Source organism: Mustela putorius, unplaced genomic scaffold (genome assembly GCF_011764305.1).
Source record: "Mustela putorius furo isolate JIRA1106 unplaced genomic scaffold, ASM1176430v1.1 tig00004041_pilon_pilon_pilon, whole genome shotgun sequence".
NCBI classification, from domain to species: Eukaryota; Metazoa; Chordata; class Mammalia; order Carnivora; family Mustelidae; genus Mustela; species Mustela putorius.
Window position 1 is genome coordinate 3,025,267 of NW_025422176.1, and position 17,747 is coordinate 3,043,013.

Consider the following 17,747-nt stretch of genomic DNA (forward strand, 5'->3'; position numbering starts at 1 on the left):
GGGCAGAGAAATGAATGAAATAGGTGATAAGGATTAAAGAGTGCATTTGTAATGAGCACTGAGTAATGTACAGAATTACTGAATCACTATATTGTACACCTGAAAGAAATAAAGCACTGTCTGTTAACTAATTGGAATTAAAATAAAAACTTTTTAAAAAGCAATAAAAACTTTTTAAAAAATTTAAAAACTTGGCTGCATTAAAACATAAAAATCTAGTCATCAAAAGAAAATCTGATCACCACAAAAAAAAAAAAGAAAAAACTGAAAGGAAAGCCACAAACTGGAAAAATATACCTGTAATACATATGAGAGACAAGGGGTCCATGTGTAGGATATACAAAGAAATTGGCCAATTAATATGTAAAATAGATTTTGCCACAGAAAATTGGGGGGAAAGATCAAATATATACCTCACTAAAGAATAATTTATTACTTAAAACATGGACATATGCTAATCTCATCAGGAACCAAGGAAATGAAAATTAAAACCAAAAGTTGCATACCACTTCACAACTGTGGAATTAACTAATTCATATCCATGGAATTAGTAAATATAAACATCTGAAAATATTAAGTTTAATAATAAGAACTTTCAGACACTGTTGCTGGGAGTCTGAACTAGTACCATCGCTACAGAAAACAAGAGAATTTATGTAATAAATTTTAAGATGTGACCATGCCCCAGAAATTCTATGTACAAGCATATACCCAGAGTATCTAATGTTCATAGTAGCACTGTTTCAGTAGCAAAAAAAAAAAAAAAAAAAAAAAAAAAAAAAAAAAAAAAAAAGTTATAAACATCCCAGGTGTCCAGTAGCAAAACTAGTAAGTAAATTGTGATCTCTTTATATAATGTAATATTATTCTGTAAATAAATGAATTAGAGCCCCCCCCCAAAATTGTGGTTTTCTTGGATCTTTATGGACAGGTAATTTTCTATTTTATCCTATTCATTTTCTCAATTATGTTGGGAGACAGGATCCTATTTAAATCTATCATTACATCAAGCAGTGAGCCTATTTCAGTTTAGCATACAGGTAGTAGCTGGAATCTAGTACAAATACCTGGGGACACAAACACAGTCAAATAGTAATTATAATAAAACTTGAAATGTTAAGTACACACTTCGAGCCAATGCATACTGTTGAGCCTAAATCCATTATCAGCATATGGATAATTCTGACTTAGTAAATGGAAGGCAGTTGGTATGGAAGCATGGAGTCATGGAAGGATGGGACATACAGAAAGAATATATATTGTCCTACCAGGAGTTTTATTCATTTTACCTTCTACTAACATGCATCTGCATTATAAACATAGAACTTGGCTCCATGTCTAGAAATTATAGATTGATAATTTATTTCTAACACCACCAGGATAGAATGCCTAACAAGATCTGATAAGCAGACACCAAGTTCAAGGCATTGTATTTCTTTCTCCTTCCCATGGGCTATGGTATAATCAGATCTTTTCTCAGTGCTTATGGATATCCTAGTTCTGAATCAATGTGGCTGAGCCTTGGACTCTTTTCTGTTCATTTATGAAAGGACTTAAGTTATGTGTTTCATTCAAAGAAAAAGAATTTTTTTTTGTCTTTACATGCTTGGTTCCTTGTTAGTGAAAATGCATCTGCTCTGTAGCTTATATCACCACTCTTCATAGAACTAGAAGCAATGCCTGAGTAGTCAAAGTTTCCCATGAGTCTAAGGCCTTCTGTATGTAGTTCGTATCATAGTCTAACAATTAATAGCACAGAAATTAGTTACTCAGACCTGGATTCACATTCTTGTTCTATTGTATACTAGTAGTTTGATATTGGGAAAACTGGTTGCTTCATCCATAAAATTGGGTTAGTAATAGCAAAGTCATCCTAGAAACTGGAAGTACAACTACTAGAAAACTATGTATTTAGAAAACTCTAAATATAACATTCTCACCTGAAGTGGCAGAGGGTCACTGCTGCTTTTGAAGTCAGTGTCAAAAATGACGGCAGCCAGTACTTTATGAGATCCATAGTCATACTTAAGGTAGTTCTCAAGCTCCATTTCTGAAGCAAACCCTCGAACTGTAGAAAAGATTATGTTCATTATAATGGGAATATATGGTAATTCCTCCTGAGGGGGAATACATGGATAAAATCTTATCCTAATACTATTAACTTAAAAACACTGTTTTTCAAATATTGGTATCGTAACTACTTAATGGATACTGGGTTCAAAACAATTTTTACTTTAATTTTAAATAGCAATCATTATAAAATATATATAAAGACAAGTAATTTGTCATAAGGGAAATGCAAATCAAAATCACGAGATACCAATTCAAATCCACTGAGATAGTTATAAACAAAAAGACTCATGATAACAAGTGCTGGTAAGAACATGGAAAAACTGGAACCTTCATAAGCTGCTGATCAGAGTATAAAATAGTAAAACAATTTTAGATAATTTTAGATAACAACTTTTGGTATCCCCTCAAAAAGTTAAACATAGTTACTACAGGACATATTCATTCCACACTTAGGTATATAACCAAAAGAAATGAAAACTTATGCCTATATAAAACTTAAAGATGAATGTTCATAGTGGTACAATTTATAACAGGCAAAAGAAAAGGTGGAAACAACCCAAATGCCCATCAACTGATGAAGGATATACAAATAAATGCAGTATATCCATATAATGGGCTATTACCTGACAATGAAAAGTAATGAAGTATTGATACAAACCACAACATAGATGAACCTTGAAAACATTATGCTAAGTGGAAAAAACCAGTCACAAAAGACCACAACTTCCATATACATAGAATTTAAATAAAAATTTTATACATAAACCATTTACATAAAAGGTAGGCGAATCTAAAAGTAGATTTAGATTAGTGTTTTCCTAATCCTGGTGGGATGGAAAATTATATAGAGTCATGACTGAAGGTTCCAGAGTTTATTTTTGGTGACAAAAATGCCCTATAATTGATTGTGGTAGTGGATACATAACTCTGTGAATATACCAAAAGCCACTGAATTGTATGCTTTAAATGGGTGAATATATGGTATGTGTTTTAGATCTCAAAAAGCTGTTTTGCAGTTTTTTTTCTTTTTTTTTTTTTTTTTAAGCAGGCTCCACACCCAATGTGGGGCTTGAAATCCCAACCCTGAAAGCAAGAGTCACAGGCTCTACCAACTGAGCCAGCCAGGGGCCCACAAAAAGCTGTCTCAAAATAAAATAAATCAGGAGGCAGAGATCATTTCGAATTGTGCTTTTGAAAAAAATAACACATTTGATGGCTCAATAGCTATACAGAGATAACAGAGGAAGGAGTCAGTGAAGACAGATCAGTAGACATGACCTAATCTGAACAAGAGAGGGGGAAAAATGGGAAAAAACTCAAATAGATTCTTAAATACACACACACACACACACACACACACACACACACACAATGTATTTTCACATCTTCTTTACCCATTCATCTGTTGACGGACATTTAGGTTCTTTTCATAGTTTGATTATTGTGGACATTGCTGCCATAAACATTCAGGTGCACGTGCCCCTTTAGATCACTACATTTGTATCTTTAGTAGTACTTTGCACCATTTTCAAAAATTGGTCACAAATATGTGGACTTCTAGACTCTCAATTTTATATCATTGGTCTATTCCTGTTCTTATGCCAGTGCAAGAAATTTTAATTACTGTAGCATTGTAGTAAGTTTTGTAGTAAGCATTGTAGCAGACTTTTAAAACCTCTGATTTTGCATTTCACTCTGTATGCAGGCTCCTTCCTCACCATGGTATCCACAGCTCTGTCTCCCTGAATTCAAGTCTCTGTACCTACCTACCAAAAGGTGGTGGATTGTGGATAATGTGAACCAAAAGGTGGTGGAGTTGGGTTAAGTGAATCTAGGTATATTTCTCCAGTTTGTGGCTTTCCTTTCAGTTTTTTTGTGGTGATAAGATTTTCTTTTGATGACTAGATTTTTATGTTTTAATGCAGCCATGTTTTTAATTTTTTTTCTATATCCTTTTTAAAAAGTTTTTACTTAAATTCCAGATTTATTTGTGGGACAATATGACTTTCAGAAATAATTGTTGAAAACTCTCCAACTTTGGTGAAAGACAGAAACTTACAGATTCAAAATGCTCAGTAAACCCCGAACAGAATAAACCAAAAGAATCCACACTTAGACATATCATAATCATAGTTTTGATAAGTAAGGACAGAAAATATCTTGAAAGCCTCCAGAGAGAAATGATACATCACCTACAAGAAAACAAGGATTCTTCTCAAAAACCAATGACGTCAGAAGAAACTGAAAAATGCTTTTTAAAATATGTTGAGAGGACTGTCAACCCCAAATTTTATACCAAATGAAATAATCTTTAGGAATGAAGATGAATTAAAGACATTCTTAGATGAAGGAAAACAAAGGGAACTCATTGTCAGAAGACCTGTTCTAAAAAACTGTTAAAATTCTTTAGAAAGAAGAAAAATGATAGAAGAAGAAACCTGGAACTTGGAAATTCAAAAACAAAGCTGGGGGCATCACTCTGCTTGATTTTATGCCATATTACAAAGCTCTGATCATCAAGACAGCATGGTAGTGGCACAAAAAAAGACACATAGATCAATGGAACAGAATAGAGACTCAAGAAATGGACCCTCAACTCTATGGCCAACTAATCTTTCGACAAATCAGGAAAAAATATCCAATGGAAAAAAGACTGTTTCTTCAATAAATCATGTGGGAAAACTGGACAGCTCATACAGAAGAATGAAACTGGACCATTCTCTTACATCATACATAAGGATAAACTCTAAATGGAGGAAAGACCTCACTGTGAGACAGGAATCCATCAAAATCCTAGAGGAGAACATAGGCAGTACTCTTTGAAATTGGCCACAGCAACTTCTTTCATGATATGTCTCCAAAGGCAAAGGAAACAAAAGCAAAAATGAACTTTTTAAAAAAAGTTTTTATTTTTTGACAAAGAAAGAGACAGTCAGAGAGGGAAAACAAGCAGGGGGAATGGGAGAGGGAGAAGCAGGCTTCCCACGGAGCAGGGAGCCCAATGTGGGGCTCGATCCCAGGACTCTGGGATCATGACCTGAGGCACAGGTAGACACTTAATGACTGAGCCATCCAGGTGCCCCAAAAATGAACTTTTATATTGACTTCATCAATATGAAAAGCTTCTGCACAGCAAAGGAAACAGTCAACAAAACTAAGAGGGAAACCACAGAATGGGAGAAGATATTTGCAAATGACACTACAGACAAAGGGCCAGTTTCCAAGATCTATAAAGAACTTCTCAAACTCAACACCCATAAAAAAGAAATAATCCAGTCAAAAAATGGGCAGAAGAATGAACAGACACTTCTCCAAAGAAGACATACAAATGGCTAACAGAAAAAAAATTAAGTGTTCAACATCACTAACCATCAGGGAAATTCAAATCAAAACCACATTGAGATACCACCTTACACCAGTTAGAATGGCAAAAAGTAACAAGACAGGAAACAAGTGTTGGCAAAGACGTGGAGAAAGGTGAACACTCTTACACTGTTGGTGGGAATGCAAGCTGGTACAGCCACTCTAGAAAACAGTATGGAGGTTCCTCAGGATATTCAAAATAGAACTACCCTATGACCCAGCAATCGCACTACTGGGTATTTACCTCAAAGATGCAGATGTAGTGAAAAGAAGGAGCACATGCATCCCACTGTTCATAGCAGCAATGTCCACAATAGCCAAACTGTGGAAGGAGCCAAGATGTCCTTCAACAGATGAATGGATGAAGAAGATGTGGTCCATATATACAATGGAATATTACTCAGCCATCAGAAAGGATGAATACCAACCATTTGCACCAATATGGATGGAACTGGAGGGGATTATGGTAAGTAAAATAAGTCAAGCAGAGAAAGACAATTAACATATGGTTTCACTCATATGTGGAACATAAATAGCACTGAAGACTATAGGTGAAGGGAGGGAAAACTGGAGGAGGGAAATCAGAGAGGGAGACAAACCATGAGAGAGTATGGACTCTTGGAAACAAACTGAAGGTTTCAGAGGGGTGGGGATTGAAGGATGGGGTCACTGGGTGATGGATATTAAGGAGGGCATGTGCTGTAGTAAGCACTGGGTGTTATATGCAACTGATGAATCACTGAAGATTACATCAAAAACTAATGATGTACTATATGGTAGCTAACTGAACATAATAAAAAAAAAGAATGAGGCTACAAACAAGAGCTATGGTAAATATCTGGGTAAATAGTTTTCTTAAGTTCTTTGAAATATGTTCATAAATCACAACATTTTCTGGTATAGCTTTCACTTGTGTAGATGTGAAAATAAAGTAGTAAAATGTTTTAAGTTGATTGTGAAAAATTATGCATGCATTTTTTAAACCCAAGAGCAAATAATAATATATCATAAGTCCAATTTTTCATTTTTTTCTTTCATGAATGGTGTGTAAGAATCCTTCAACTAACTATGAAGTTACAAAGATTGTCTGTTCTCTCCTAAATGTTTTATCATTTTACTTTTATTTTTTTATTTTTATTTTTTTTAAAGATTTTATATATTTATTTGACAGAGAGAGAGAGAGAGAGCAAAAGCAAGCAGTGCAGCAGGCAGAGGGAGAGGGAGAAGCAGAGTCCCAGCTAAGCAGAGGGCCTGACATGGGGTTCCATCCCAGGACCCTGGAATCATGACCTGAGCTGAAGTCAGATGCTTAACTGACTGAGCGACCCAGGTGTCTCTCAGTTTACTTTAATATCTGTGATCCATTTTGATGTATTTTTTTAGATCTGTGATGTAGATTCTTTTAGACCTGTGATCCATTTTGATGTGAGGTTTCATTGTTTTGGCTACTGATGTATAATTGTTTAGCACTATTTGTTGAAAAACTTACCCTTCCACTATTGTAAACAGTATTTTGGCATATTTGTGTAGTTCTATCTCTGTATTCTCTACAGGTATAACTTGTTTTATTGCACTTTGCAGATACTGTGTTTTTTAAAAATTGAAGGTCTGTGGCAACTCTGAGTCAAGCAAGTCTAGTGATACCATTTTCCAATAGCATTAACTCATTTCATCTATATGTCACATTTTGGTAATTCTTGCAATATTTCAAACTTATTCATCATTATTATATTTGTATGGTGATATGTGATCAGTGACTATGACTTAATGAAAGCTCAGATGGTAGTATTTTTTAGCAATAAAGTATTTTTAAGTTCAGGTATGAGTTGCTTTTTTAGACATAATGTGACTGCATACTTAACAGACTACAGTATAGTGAAAACATAACTTTTATATGCACTGGGAAATGAAAAAATTCATTTGACTAGCTTTACTACAGTGGTCTGAAACTGAACCTGTGGTATGCCTATATTGTTTCATTTATCTATGTGTCTATCCCTCCACCAATACCACACTATCTTTATAGTTACATTGCAAGTTTCAAAACTGGGAATTTAAAATTGGGAAATTAAAATTGAAAATTGTGACTCCTTTAATTTTTATTCTTTTTTTAAAAACACTGCTTTATCTCCACTGAAAAACAATTTTGTAAGTGTTACAGAAAACCTTAATTTCTAACCTTTTATACTGGTGTTCAGATTCCTCTTTACATTCTCAATGATCTCCTGTATCACATCAATATTAGAAGGCACATAAGTCAATTCCCATTCTTCAGGATTTTTGAGGAAAGAAGGCAAAGAATTGACGGGCTGAGGAGTATAACTATAAGGTCCAACAACTTTTATAGCAATGTGTGTACGGAATACCAAAATCATCACTGGGAACACCAGTGCTGTTAAGATTTCCAATGTTAAAGTAAAGAACTGCCTCCTCTAGAAGAGAAACAAAAAGATGGTGTTAATTAATTTAAGGACACACATTCAATGCAAATGAATAGTTCTATGATATTAAACTCCTGACGGTTTTACTCTGGAACAGCCAAGTACTTCCCAGACTGTCTTGTTGCACCTTCACCTCCATCCCTCCCAACTTTCTTTCTTTTTTTTTTTTTTAATAAAGATTTTATTTATTTGACAGAGAAATCACAAGTAGACAGAGAGGCAGGCAGAGGGGGAGAGGGAAGCAGGCTCCCCACTGAGCAGAGACTACCCAACCCCTCAATGCAGGGCTCAATCCCAGGACCCTGAGATCATGACCTGAGCCGAAGGCAGAGGATTAACCCACTGAGCCACCCAGGCGCCCCCTGTTCCCAACTTCCTTATAGGCCATACTATTCTACTGATTAACTCAGTTTTATACATTTGGAAGAGCTACCTTAGAGCTCTGGAACTGATTTTTTCAAAAGTATGTATACACACATATACACACAACCCTGAACTGCAACAAATGGCCATTTATGAACATTTTACACAGCCTTTACCCACCTTTAAGGTAAAATTTTTCCAGAGGAGCACTGCAAATTGGTTGAATGTCAACAAATCCATTCTCTACAATTCACCTCCAGGGGTAGAGGAAAGGTTTTATAATATTAAGTCACCTAATAATGTGAACATCAAGCAAATAACAGAATTACTTCTTTCTCCTAATGTTCTTCTTAATCGGCCTCAAATATTGATAGCAGGAATAACTACATATTGGAAATAAAGAAAGTCCACCTGTTTTCATTTTTATATTTGTTTACTTGGTATCTAATGAACTTCTAATACATTTCAAATATAAGATGTGGTTCCATTTCTCCAAATGGTTATATGCCTGAAGGTATGAGGGCTGAATCCTAATTCTTTCACAGAATGATGGCATGAATGGTCTCACAATGATATATTTAGCCAAATAAAACACATACGTACATGCAATAAGGAAAATATCCATGAATACACTAATATAAATACTTGTAATACCAAAAAAATCTAAATTCATGGGACTGTAACAAGAGGAAAGATAATTCTTGGCAGACCACCATTGCCAGGGCACTGCATTGACAGGAGACTGCAAAACAAGCTCAGTTTTCCTGTGAAACAGGCCTATTTACTTAGTCTAGAGTTTCAATCTGAGGGACAGACATAAGGTTTCACACACTTAGAGGCTAAGTACGTGGACCTAGGGAATGTAAGCAGGGAGACCACAATTCTTATGCACTCCTTTGTCCTTGCCAGAGCTCAATGATATCTCACAGAAAGAAGCTTATACAGTCATCTGGAACCTCAATTTTTATACCAAAATTATCCTCATGGAGATATAAAATATATGAATTTTCAGTGAAGAAACAGAAAGACTATCTAAGAAGTGCTCCATCAAAGCATAGGGAAATTCTGTCAAACCTTTGATAATCAGATAATTCCAACACTACTTAAGCTTTCAAGAGCATAGAAGTGAAACAATCAAGTTATTTTTAGGAAGCAAACCCAACTCCCCCAAAAGAAACAACATAATTCCACTTACATATCAATGAGATATTCTAAATACTACCAAATATAATCCAAGTATTAAAAAAATTATACTATAAGCAAGTGGCATTATTCCAGGAAAAAAAAGATGGTTCACTATTAAAAAATCTATTGTGGAACTCACAATGTTAATATATCTCACATGGAAAAGTCTTATAATTACCTTCTTAGAAAGACCTTATAATTACCTTCTTAAAAAGGCCTCTGACAAAATTGAACTTCTGTTCCTGATTAAAATCACTTAAAAACTAATAGCAATTCATGAATATGTCCTAATACAGTAAAATGTATATACCCCACTTTAGAAAAAATAATGATGGCTACTATTCCCACTACAGGTTAACAATGTATTAGGATTTTAGACAATGAAATCAGACAAAACAAGAGTAAAACTATCTCTACCTGCAGATATAATTGCTTGACCCAAGAAAACCAATGTGAAAAATAAAAAATTTAATCTTCTTAAGGACAGAAAAATAAAGATTTGAAGGTATACATGCACCCTGATCTTTATAGCAGCATTATCAATAATAGCCAAGTGATGGAGAGAGTCCACATGTCCATCAACTGAAGAATGGATAAAGAAGATATGGTATAAATATACAATGGAATATTATTCGGTCAAACAGAATGAAATTTTGCCATTTATAATGATGTGGATGGAACTCCAAAGTATTATGCTAAGTGAAATAAGTCAGTCAGAGAAAGAAAACAGATGGACATATGGGAAGTAGACAGTGGGGGGGGGGAATAAACCATAAGGGGCTCTTAAAGATAGAGAACAAACTAAGGGTTGGTAGGTGGGAATGGGCTAGAAGGGTGATGGGTATTAAAGAGTACACTTGTGATGATCACTGGGTGTTGTATAAAAGCGATGATTCACTGAATTCTACTCCTGAGACCAATTTTGCATTGTATGTTAACTAAAACTTAAATTAAAAAAAAATTCAATCTTTTGAATTTTCATAGGATATAAAACTTTACTTATTTATAGTGACATATATAACATAAAAACCAGTAACTTTCATATACACAGAACTTATAAACAAAAAACTCATTACAAGACATAAAGAGAATACTCTAGTTTATAATGGCAACAAAAAGACAAAAATCTTATAAATAAATGTAATAAAAAATGCTGCAGGTTTATATGAAGAAAACTTTAAAGGCCTCTTATAGGGGTGTCTGGGTGACTTATTCGGTTAAGCATCTGCCTTCAGCTCAGGACACAATCTCAGGTCCTGGGACTGAGCCCCATGTCAGTCTGTCTGTCCAGTGGGGAGCCTGCTGCTCCCTCTCACTCTCCCTCTATGCTCTGATCTCTCTCTGTCTCTCTCTCAAATAAATAAATAAAATCTTTAAAAATAAATAAGGCCCTCTTGTAAAACTCAGAAACAGATTTGAACAGTTAGAAAAATATTCCTTGTTTTTCAATAGGATGATCCAAAATCATAAATATGTCATTTTTCTCCAAAGTCCACATATATTTAATGTTATCCCAATGAAAATAATAACCAGTAAGTATCCTTTCATTCTAAAGTTATTTGGAAAGGTAATAAAGAACAGCTAGGAAAATACTGAAAAATAAGATTAATAAGGTGAACTTTAGCTCTACCAGATGCTAAAACATACTATAAAGTCTCTACACTTAAAAATGGGTGATAGCTGGGATGCCTACGTAGCTCAGTAGGTTAAGCCTCTGCCTTCGGCTCAGGTCATGATCCCAGGGTCCTGGGATGGAGCCCCATATCAGGCACTCTGCTCAGCAGGGAGCCTGCTTCTCCCTCTCTATCTGCCTGTCTCTCTGCCTACATCTGCCTTCTTGTGATTTCTCTGTCAAATAAATAAATAAATAATCTTAACAAAAAAAAAATGGGTGGTAGGGGCAACCGGGTAGCACAGGTGGTTAAGCAACTGATGCTTGATCTCAGCTCAGGTCTTGATCTCAAGGTCCTGAGTTTAAGCCCTGCACTGGGCTCCTGTGGAGCCTAGTTTAAAAAAAAAAAAAAAAAAAAAGTGGTACTAGTACATTAATCGTAAGCCAGAGAAATTGAACAAAATACAAAGTCTGGAAATAAACCAAAGTACATACAGAAACTCAGGATATGTTGTAGGTAACATTGAATTCACTGGGTAAAAGATGTATTTTTTTTAAAAAATGTTGCTGGAATAAATGGTCATTTGGAAACAGATAAAACGTGGGAGTGGGAAAAGACTCCACGAAGTAAAATCCACTAGCAATACAAGTTTCATAAAATAACATGTTTAAAAAGTACATCTTGTGCGGTTAACATGAGTAAATTAAAGAAACAAATGACAAACTGAGAAAACTAGCAACTTATAGGCAAAGGGCTAATCTCTCTAAAATGGAAGGGCGAAATAAGCACCAAAAAATAGAAAAAAAAAAAATAGTGTGGTATTGGTGAAGAGACAGAAACAGACCAACAACACAGATAAGGGTCCAGAAATACAATCAGATATTTATGATCCACATAACTGTGGTCAAATATTTTCTACAAATTACCAAGGAAATTCAACAGGTAAAGAAAAGACTTCAAAAAATGGTGCTAGGACAACTGGGTATGTGTATGGGAAAAAAAATGAGCACTGATCTTACCTCATACCACACATAAAAATGAATCCAAAATATATCACAGATCTATATTAAAAGCCTAAAAATTAAAGCTTTAAAAAGAAAACAGGAGAAAATCCTCAAAATCTGATATGTGAAGATTTCTGACTTAGGACACAAAAGAAAAATAAACTGGACGTAAGTAATAAAAAAAAATAAACTTTTACTGTTCAAAAGACACTGCTAAGAAAACTAAAAGGCAAGCCAGAAAAAGAAAATGTTTATAATTAATAAAATGTTTATAATACATGTATCTGATAAAGATCTCCTATCTAGAATACAAGTCATACAAAATTACAGAGACATAAAACAGAGCAGTACTCTAAGTATGGGAGGATGTGAGAAAGGGCATAAGAAGAAAGAGCCAGGCACAAAAGGTACATCCCACATGATTGCATTCATGGAAGAGGCAAAATCCTATCAAGGGTTAGGGTGTCCAGGGTGAGTGGTGGTTGAAAACAAAGGGGCAGGAGGATATTCTCTGTTGTGATACAAATGGTCTGTGTCTTCACAGAGGTATACATTTTTCAAAACTGATCAAACTGTCACTCAAAACCTGGGCATTCCATATTATGTAAATTATACTTCAAGTGAAAAAAATGTTAATATCATTACAGCTCCTATATACTAAGCGCGGAGGCTAAAAAACAATCTTCAGCATTAAGATTGTGACAAGACACCTTTGACAGCCCTATAGTGGGGCTAGTGTCATTTTCCTTTGGGTCCCAAACAACATGAAGCCTAGTACATTGCCCATTATTTATTTAAAGACTGCAATCCTGAACACCTCAATTAATACAAGACTAACCTTATTCAAAATGGCATGGCAGGTGTTTTGTTTACATGACAATGGCATAACATCAATTTATAATTCATACAGTCTTCTAACTGTGCAATTATGCCATTCTTGAATTTTTCATTAAAAGGTAGGGCTTCACATAAGGGTATATATTACCCCTCAGTGGTAGATAAAAGACACTTAGTAGGTGTCTGCTACATTAACAATAAAGGGGTTTAAAGCAAAACAAAGATTCATACAGAAAGGTCATCATTCACCAGAACACTGGAATTAGTAAGATAAAATGTACACAGATAGAATGATTACATAAATAATGGCAATCCCTTCAGTAAAATCCTATTTATCTGTTTCAAAGAGGAGGATAAAAACTGTGAGGATAATGGGAGGATAATATATTGTGAAGGGGGAAAAGATGAAAAACATTCTATTTGATATAAATACTTTTTTGTAAAGATATACATATATATTATTTTATGTAGAGAGAAGAAAAATGGCAGAATATATTCTAATTTGTTGACATTATTTGTCCCTCAAGAGTGAAATATAGATTAACACATTCTACAATTTGTTATGTCTGTAAGAACTTGAGTTCTCTACAATGCACATGTACCATTTTTCTAATCGTTTCTTCAGATGTTGGGAGTTATAAATCTGAAGAACTACCCGATGTACTGATTGACCCAAGAACTTCTTTCACTTGCTCTTATAGTGGGTAATATTTCAAAATATTAACTGTAAGTTTCCAACTTCATACAATTTTAGTGTCCCATCCCCCGTTCAAAAAAAAAAAATTTTTTTTCCGGTCTCAAAAAGAGAGAGGAACACCTAAGCCTAAAAGGACAAAATCTAGTTCTTTCCAATTACCCTTTCTAGGGTAACACAAATGATTTGAAATTATGCACAAAGAGGAAAAGCAAAGCTTCTTAATACCCTGTCATCCCACCTTCTTTACTATCCCGAGGAACAGATCTGGGAGAATCTTCAGGCAGAGGAAGTCTGACTCCACAAGAGCCAGGCTAGGAACCAGTTCATCTATAATAATCTGGCCTTAAATACTAAATGCACACCCACTCCTGTCCACCCCAAACTTGGATGCAACCCTGGAGTGGGAAGGAGAAGAGAAGCTGGTGTGTCTAAAAAGTTTTAAGGCAACCTACTGATGTGTGGTCTCTAAAAAAACAATTAAATGGAGTTACTGAAAATTAAGCCATTATATTCCTTACAGTCCTAAATTCTTAGAATGAGACATATACTCACTATACTTCATTTTATTTTCTAAAAAGCACTGAGCTGTTCTGAATGAAACACAACAGCTTTCTTAATTCTGCTAAAACAAAAGTATCTTTCCTTTTAAATCTTCTGCCTACTTTGCATAAAATGAGGTGACCAAGATGGCCTGGATGTTCCTCTGAGCTGGACTAATACCATATATACGACTCTCCCTGGCTGTAAGTCCTGATCACCCTTTTCTCTGGGTATCCCCTTTAGAAAACCTTTAATTATACATCCTTTCTCTGTCTAAAACATATGCAACTCTTTTAAGGAGCCTCTTACCTGTTTCACCACCCCAAACTCACTCTCTGAAGGACCTGGGAGTCATCCTTTGTAATGTAATGTAATCCTGCCGGAAGACAGCACCCGTTTCCAGTCTCTATAGGAGTGTAGGAGCTAGCTTCTAACAGGCACCAATAAAAAACACACACGGCCTAATCACAGAGAACCACAGGAACAAACTTCAGGAAGCTACTCAATGTGTTCTACTGGTCAACCTTATTTCAATGCAATTTCCACTTTGGCAGAGGAGAACTAAGACACTTGAGCTTCCTGCAGCACTTAACTTCCATACCCTTCCTCTACCTACGGAACATTTACTAGGTTCTATCAGTTGAAATAATTCAAATTACCCTCAGAGATGAGTACAAGTGGTATCCAGTTTCTTTTAGACGATGATACCTAATTTACATTATTAGGTCATTGCTATAATCTGAATGTCTGTCTTCCCCTTCTCCCCAAATTGGTTTGTTGAAATCCTAACCCCAGTGTGATGGTATCACCATCAGGGACACGTGGCGTGTGATTAGGTCATGAGGATGGAGCCCTGATGAATGGCATTAGTGCCCTTATGACACACGCCCGAGAGCTCCCTTGCTCCCTCCGCCATGTGAAGGACACAGTGAGAAGATGCCTGTCTGAACCAGAAAGCAGGCTCTCACCACACACTGAATCTGCGTGGAGCGTTGATCACACACTTCCCAGTTTCCAGAACTGTCAGTAGTACACTGGTTGTGTTCAAGTCACCCAGCCTGCAGTACTCTGTTACAGCAGCCCCAGCTGACTGGACAGTCACACAGCAAATAATTTGGGATTCCCCAGGCCTACCTAGACCCACAACATGTGCCTCCAGAGCCCTGGCACAGCCAAAATGCAAATTTTGTTTAATTTGCTCTGGTTAGCTTCTCTGTGTGTTTCGGGGTCCAGAGAAGTGGCTTTCACTTCCTGTGCTTGTTTTGGTGTTTTTGAGGGGAAGGACACTTTCTCCCCCACTGGGGAGCCCTGGGTGCATTCTCCAATGCAGGGGGACCTGGAGAGGGAAAGGATGGGAGTGAGGTCCAGGGAGGGAAAAGCAAAACGGGGTGGAGGGTCGGCACTGGGTGTGGCGGCCCCTGACATTCCACAGTGAGGTATAAGGTAATATTATGTATAAATATTATGTATACTACACGCAAGGGGATTTGGGGATCATTTCGGAGGGGAGTCCAGAGGGTTGTGGAGGGTTCCAGTGTATTTGGGGGGTTTGGGGTGTTGCCACACTTTCGGGCCCTGCGCTCAGAGTGGGGTCGCCAGGTCGGCCTCCAGGGGCCGTCTCAGGAGCACCTTCCGCCTCCCCCGAGGGAATGTGGGGAGAAGACAGAGGGGTAGGCAGGTCCCACACTCACCCGTCAGGGCTCGAAACCGCCAAGGCCACACCTCCACCTCAGAGGAACTCGCGTCACCGGCGCCGAGCCTCCTCACAACGCCTGCCCCAACCGCCCTGCCACGGGCAGCTTGAGCGTGTCCCTTCCTCGCGCATGCGCGCACTTGCCCAGTCCCCACCCCGCCCCTGACTCTCCGCAGCCCTTGCGCACTCGGGCTTCACCGCCTTTCCAGCCAGTCTCCCTCTCGCACGTGCGCACCCGGACCCTTCCCGGGAGCCCTCAGAGCGCGAGGCCTCACTAAACTCTTACTCAAGGTTGTGGGCATCAACAGAAAACTTGCGGAGGTGCTGGCACAGGGGCCCGCAAAGCCCAGATGCAGAGCGACCCGATCTGAGGCACGTCGCCACTCGCCTCGCCCGGGTGGCATGCGCCGCCTTTGCCCGTGCACGCTCCGCGCGTGGAGACCCCCCGCTCCCCACTGCGTCCTCTGCGCGCCCTGCCCTGACCCACCAGCCACTCAGTGGGCCTCAGCCCCCCACCTTTCTCATGCTGCGACAAGGCGTTGATGGCCGCTTCTCTTGGCGCATCCTCCCCGCCAACAGGCATCTCCACTGTCGCTTGATGGTTGGAAGCCCAGGTTCTGAACTCTGGGCAGATCTCTTCCCTACTAGACCAGGTATCGGGTTCCGGCCTCAGTGCTAAATGGACCTGGGCTCTTGAAGGATCAGGTTAAGCTTTGTTGGGAGCGGGTGCTGGAGGGACCCTGCAGGACCAAGGGCTGCTGTTCCAAGTTCAGGTGTTTTCTCTGATTCTTCTTGCTATCACCTCGCTGCTGTCAGCAGCAGGTGTGGAGGACATTTCGCAGCATTCACCCTACAGGCCCACCCTCATTAACAGTGGATACTCAGTGCCTCTCGCAGGTGCCCCTTCCTACTACCAGCCGGTCAACAACCACAGAAAAGTTCCCTGCTTGCTAGGTCCAGCCAGTTCCCTGTTGGCCGGCCTAGGCAGCCTGTGCCCCATGGGGGCACTTCCTGCTTGCTCCGCAGGTGTGGAAAAGCCTTGAACCCAAGGCCAAGGAACTTCCCACCAACTTTACCTTTTCCGAGGTCTGCATCCCAGCCTTAGGTAGGCGTCTTCTTCCAAGTTTCTTTCTTCCTTATTTTCCCTCAGCCATAGTGTATTCTTTTTTTTTTCTTTTTTATTTAAGAATTTATTTATTTGACAGAGATCACAAGCAGGCAGAGAGAGGAGGAAGCAGGCTTCCCGCTGAGCAGAGAGCCAGATGCGGGGCTGGATCCCAAGACCCTGGGACCATGACCCTAACGGAAGGCAGAGGCTTTAACCCACTGAGCCACCCAGGCGCCCAGCCATAGTGTATTCTTCACTTTGGAAGCACTGCATCATTTAATCCTACTACAAACCTCTGAAGTAGCTATAAGGAGGTATAGAGAAAGAGAACGCCCTGTTCAAATTGCTGTGTGGTTTCCAGGCTCTTAAGAGATATTCCTGCTTGCTTGCTGGGTGACCCTGGATGAATCCTTCACCCCTCTGTGTCTTCCATGTACAGTGAGGATAATAATAGCTGCACTACTTATTTCAGAGGTTTGTAGTAGGACTAAATGATGCAATGCATGCTAAGTGCTTAGTAGAGGAACAGGCCTACAATTTTTTGTTTGTTTCTTGCTGGAAGATAAGAGGTGGATTGTAAGATAGGGAGGGACAGGGAAAGAGAGTACCACATTAAAGGAGTATTAAAAAGAGTCATTATTGATCCCAGCTGTGAGACCAGATGCAAGTAATAACTTAATCAAATGAGTTCTTTCTCCCCTTTTAAAGGTGGCAAGCCTTGTAAACAAATTTTGCAATTACTGAAATCACTGGTAATGTATGGCATGTATGGGAGTGGAACCCATAAAGAGTTATACCTAAAAACAATAAAACACAGAATAGCTTCTGGG

General features: G+C 38.1%; 1 protein-coding gene across 1 annotated transcript in view; it reads right to left on the reverse strand.

Moving 5' to 3' along the window:
• LOC101693462 (phospholipid-transporting ATPase ABCA3-like) overlaps positions 1-15,921 on the reverse strand; it is a 181,217-nt gene extending 165,296 nt beyond the window's left edge. Inside the window, exons 1-4 of the mRNA XM_045072708.1 lie at positions 15,808-15,921; positions 8,421-8,533; positions 7,616-7,868; positions 1,941-2,068 (exon numbers count right to left, since the gene is read on the reverse strand). Coding sequence (XP_044928643.1) covers positions 1,941-2,068; positions 7,616-7,868; positions 8,421-8,480 — 441 coding nt within the window. The 5' untranslated portion in view covers positions 8,481-8,533; positions 15,808-15,921. The remainder of the gene's footprint in view (positions 1-1,940; positions 2,069-7,615; positions 7,869-8,420; positions 8,534-15,807) is intronic.
• Positions 15,922-17,747: the final 1,826 nt, after the last annotated feature.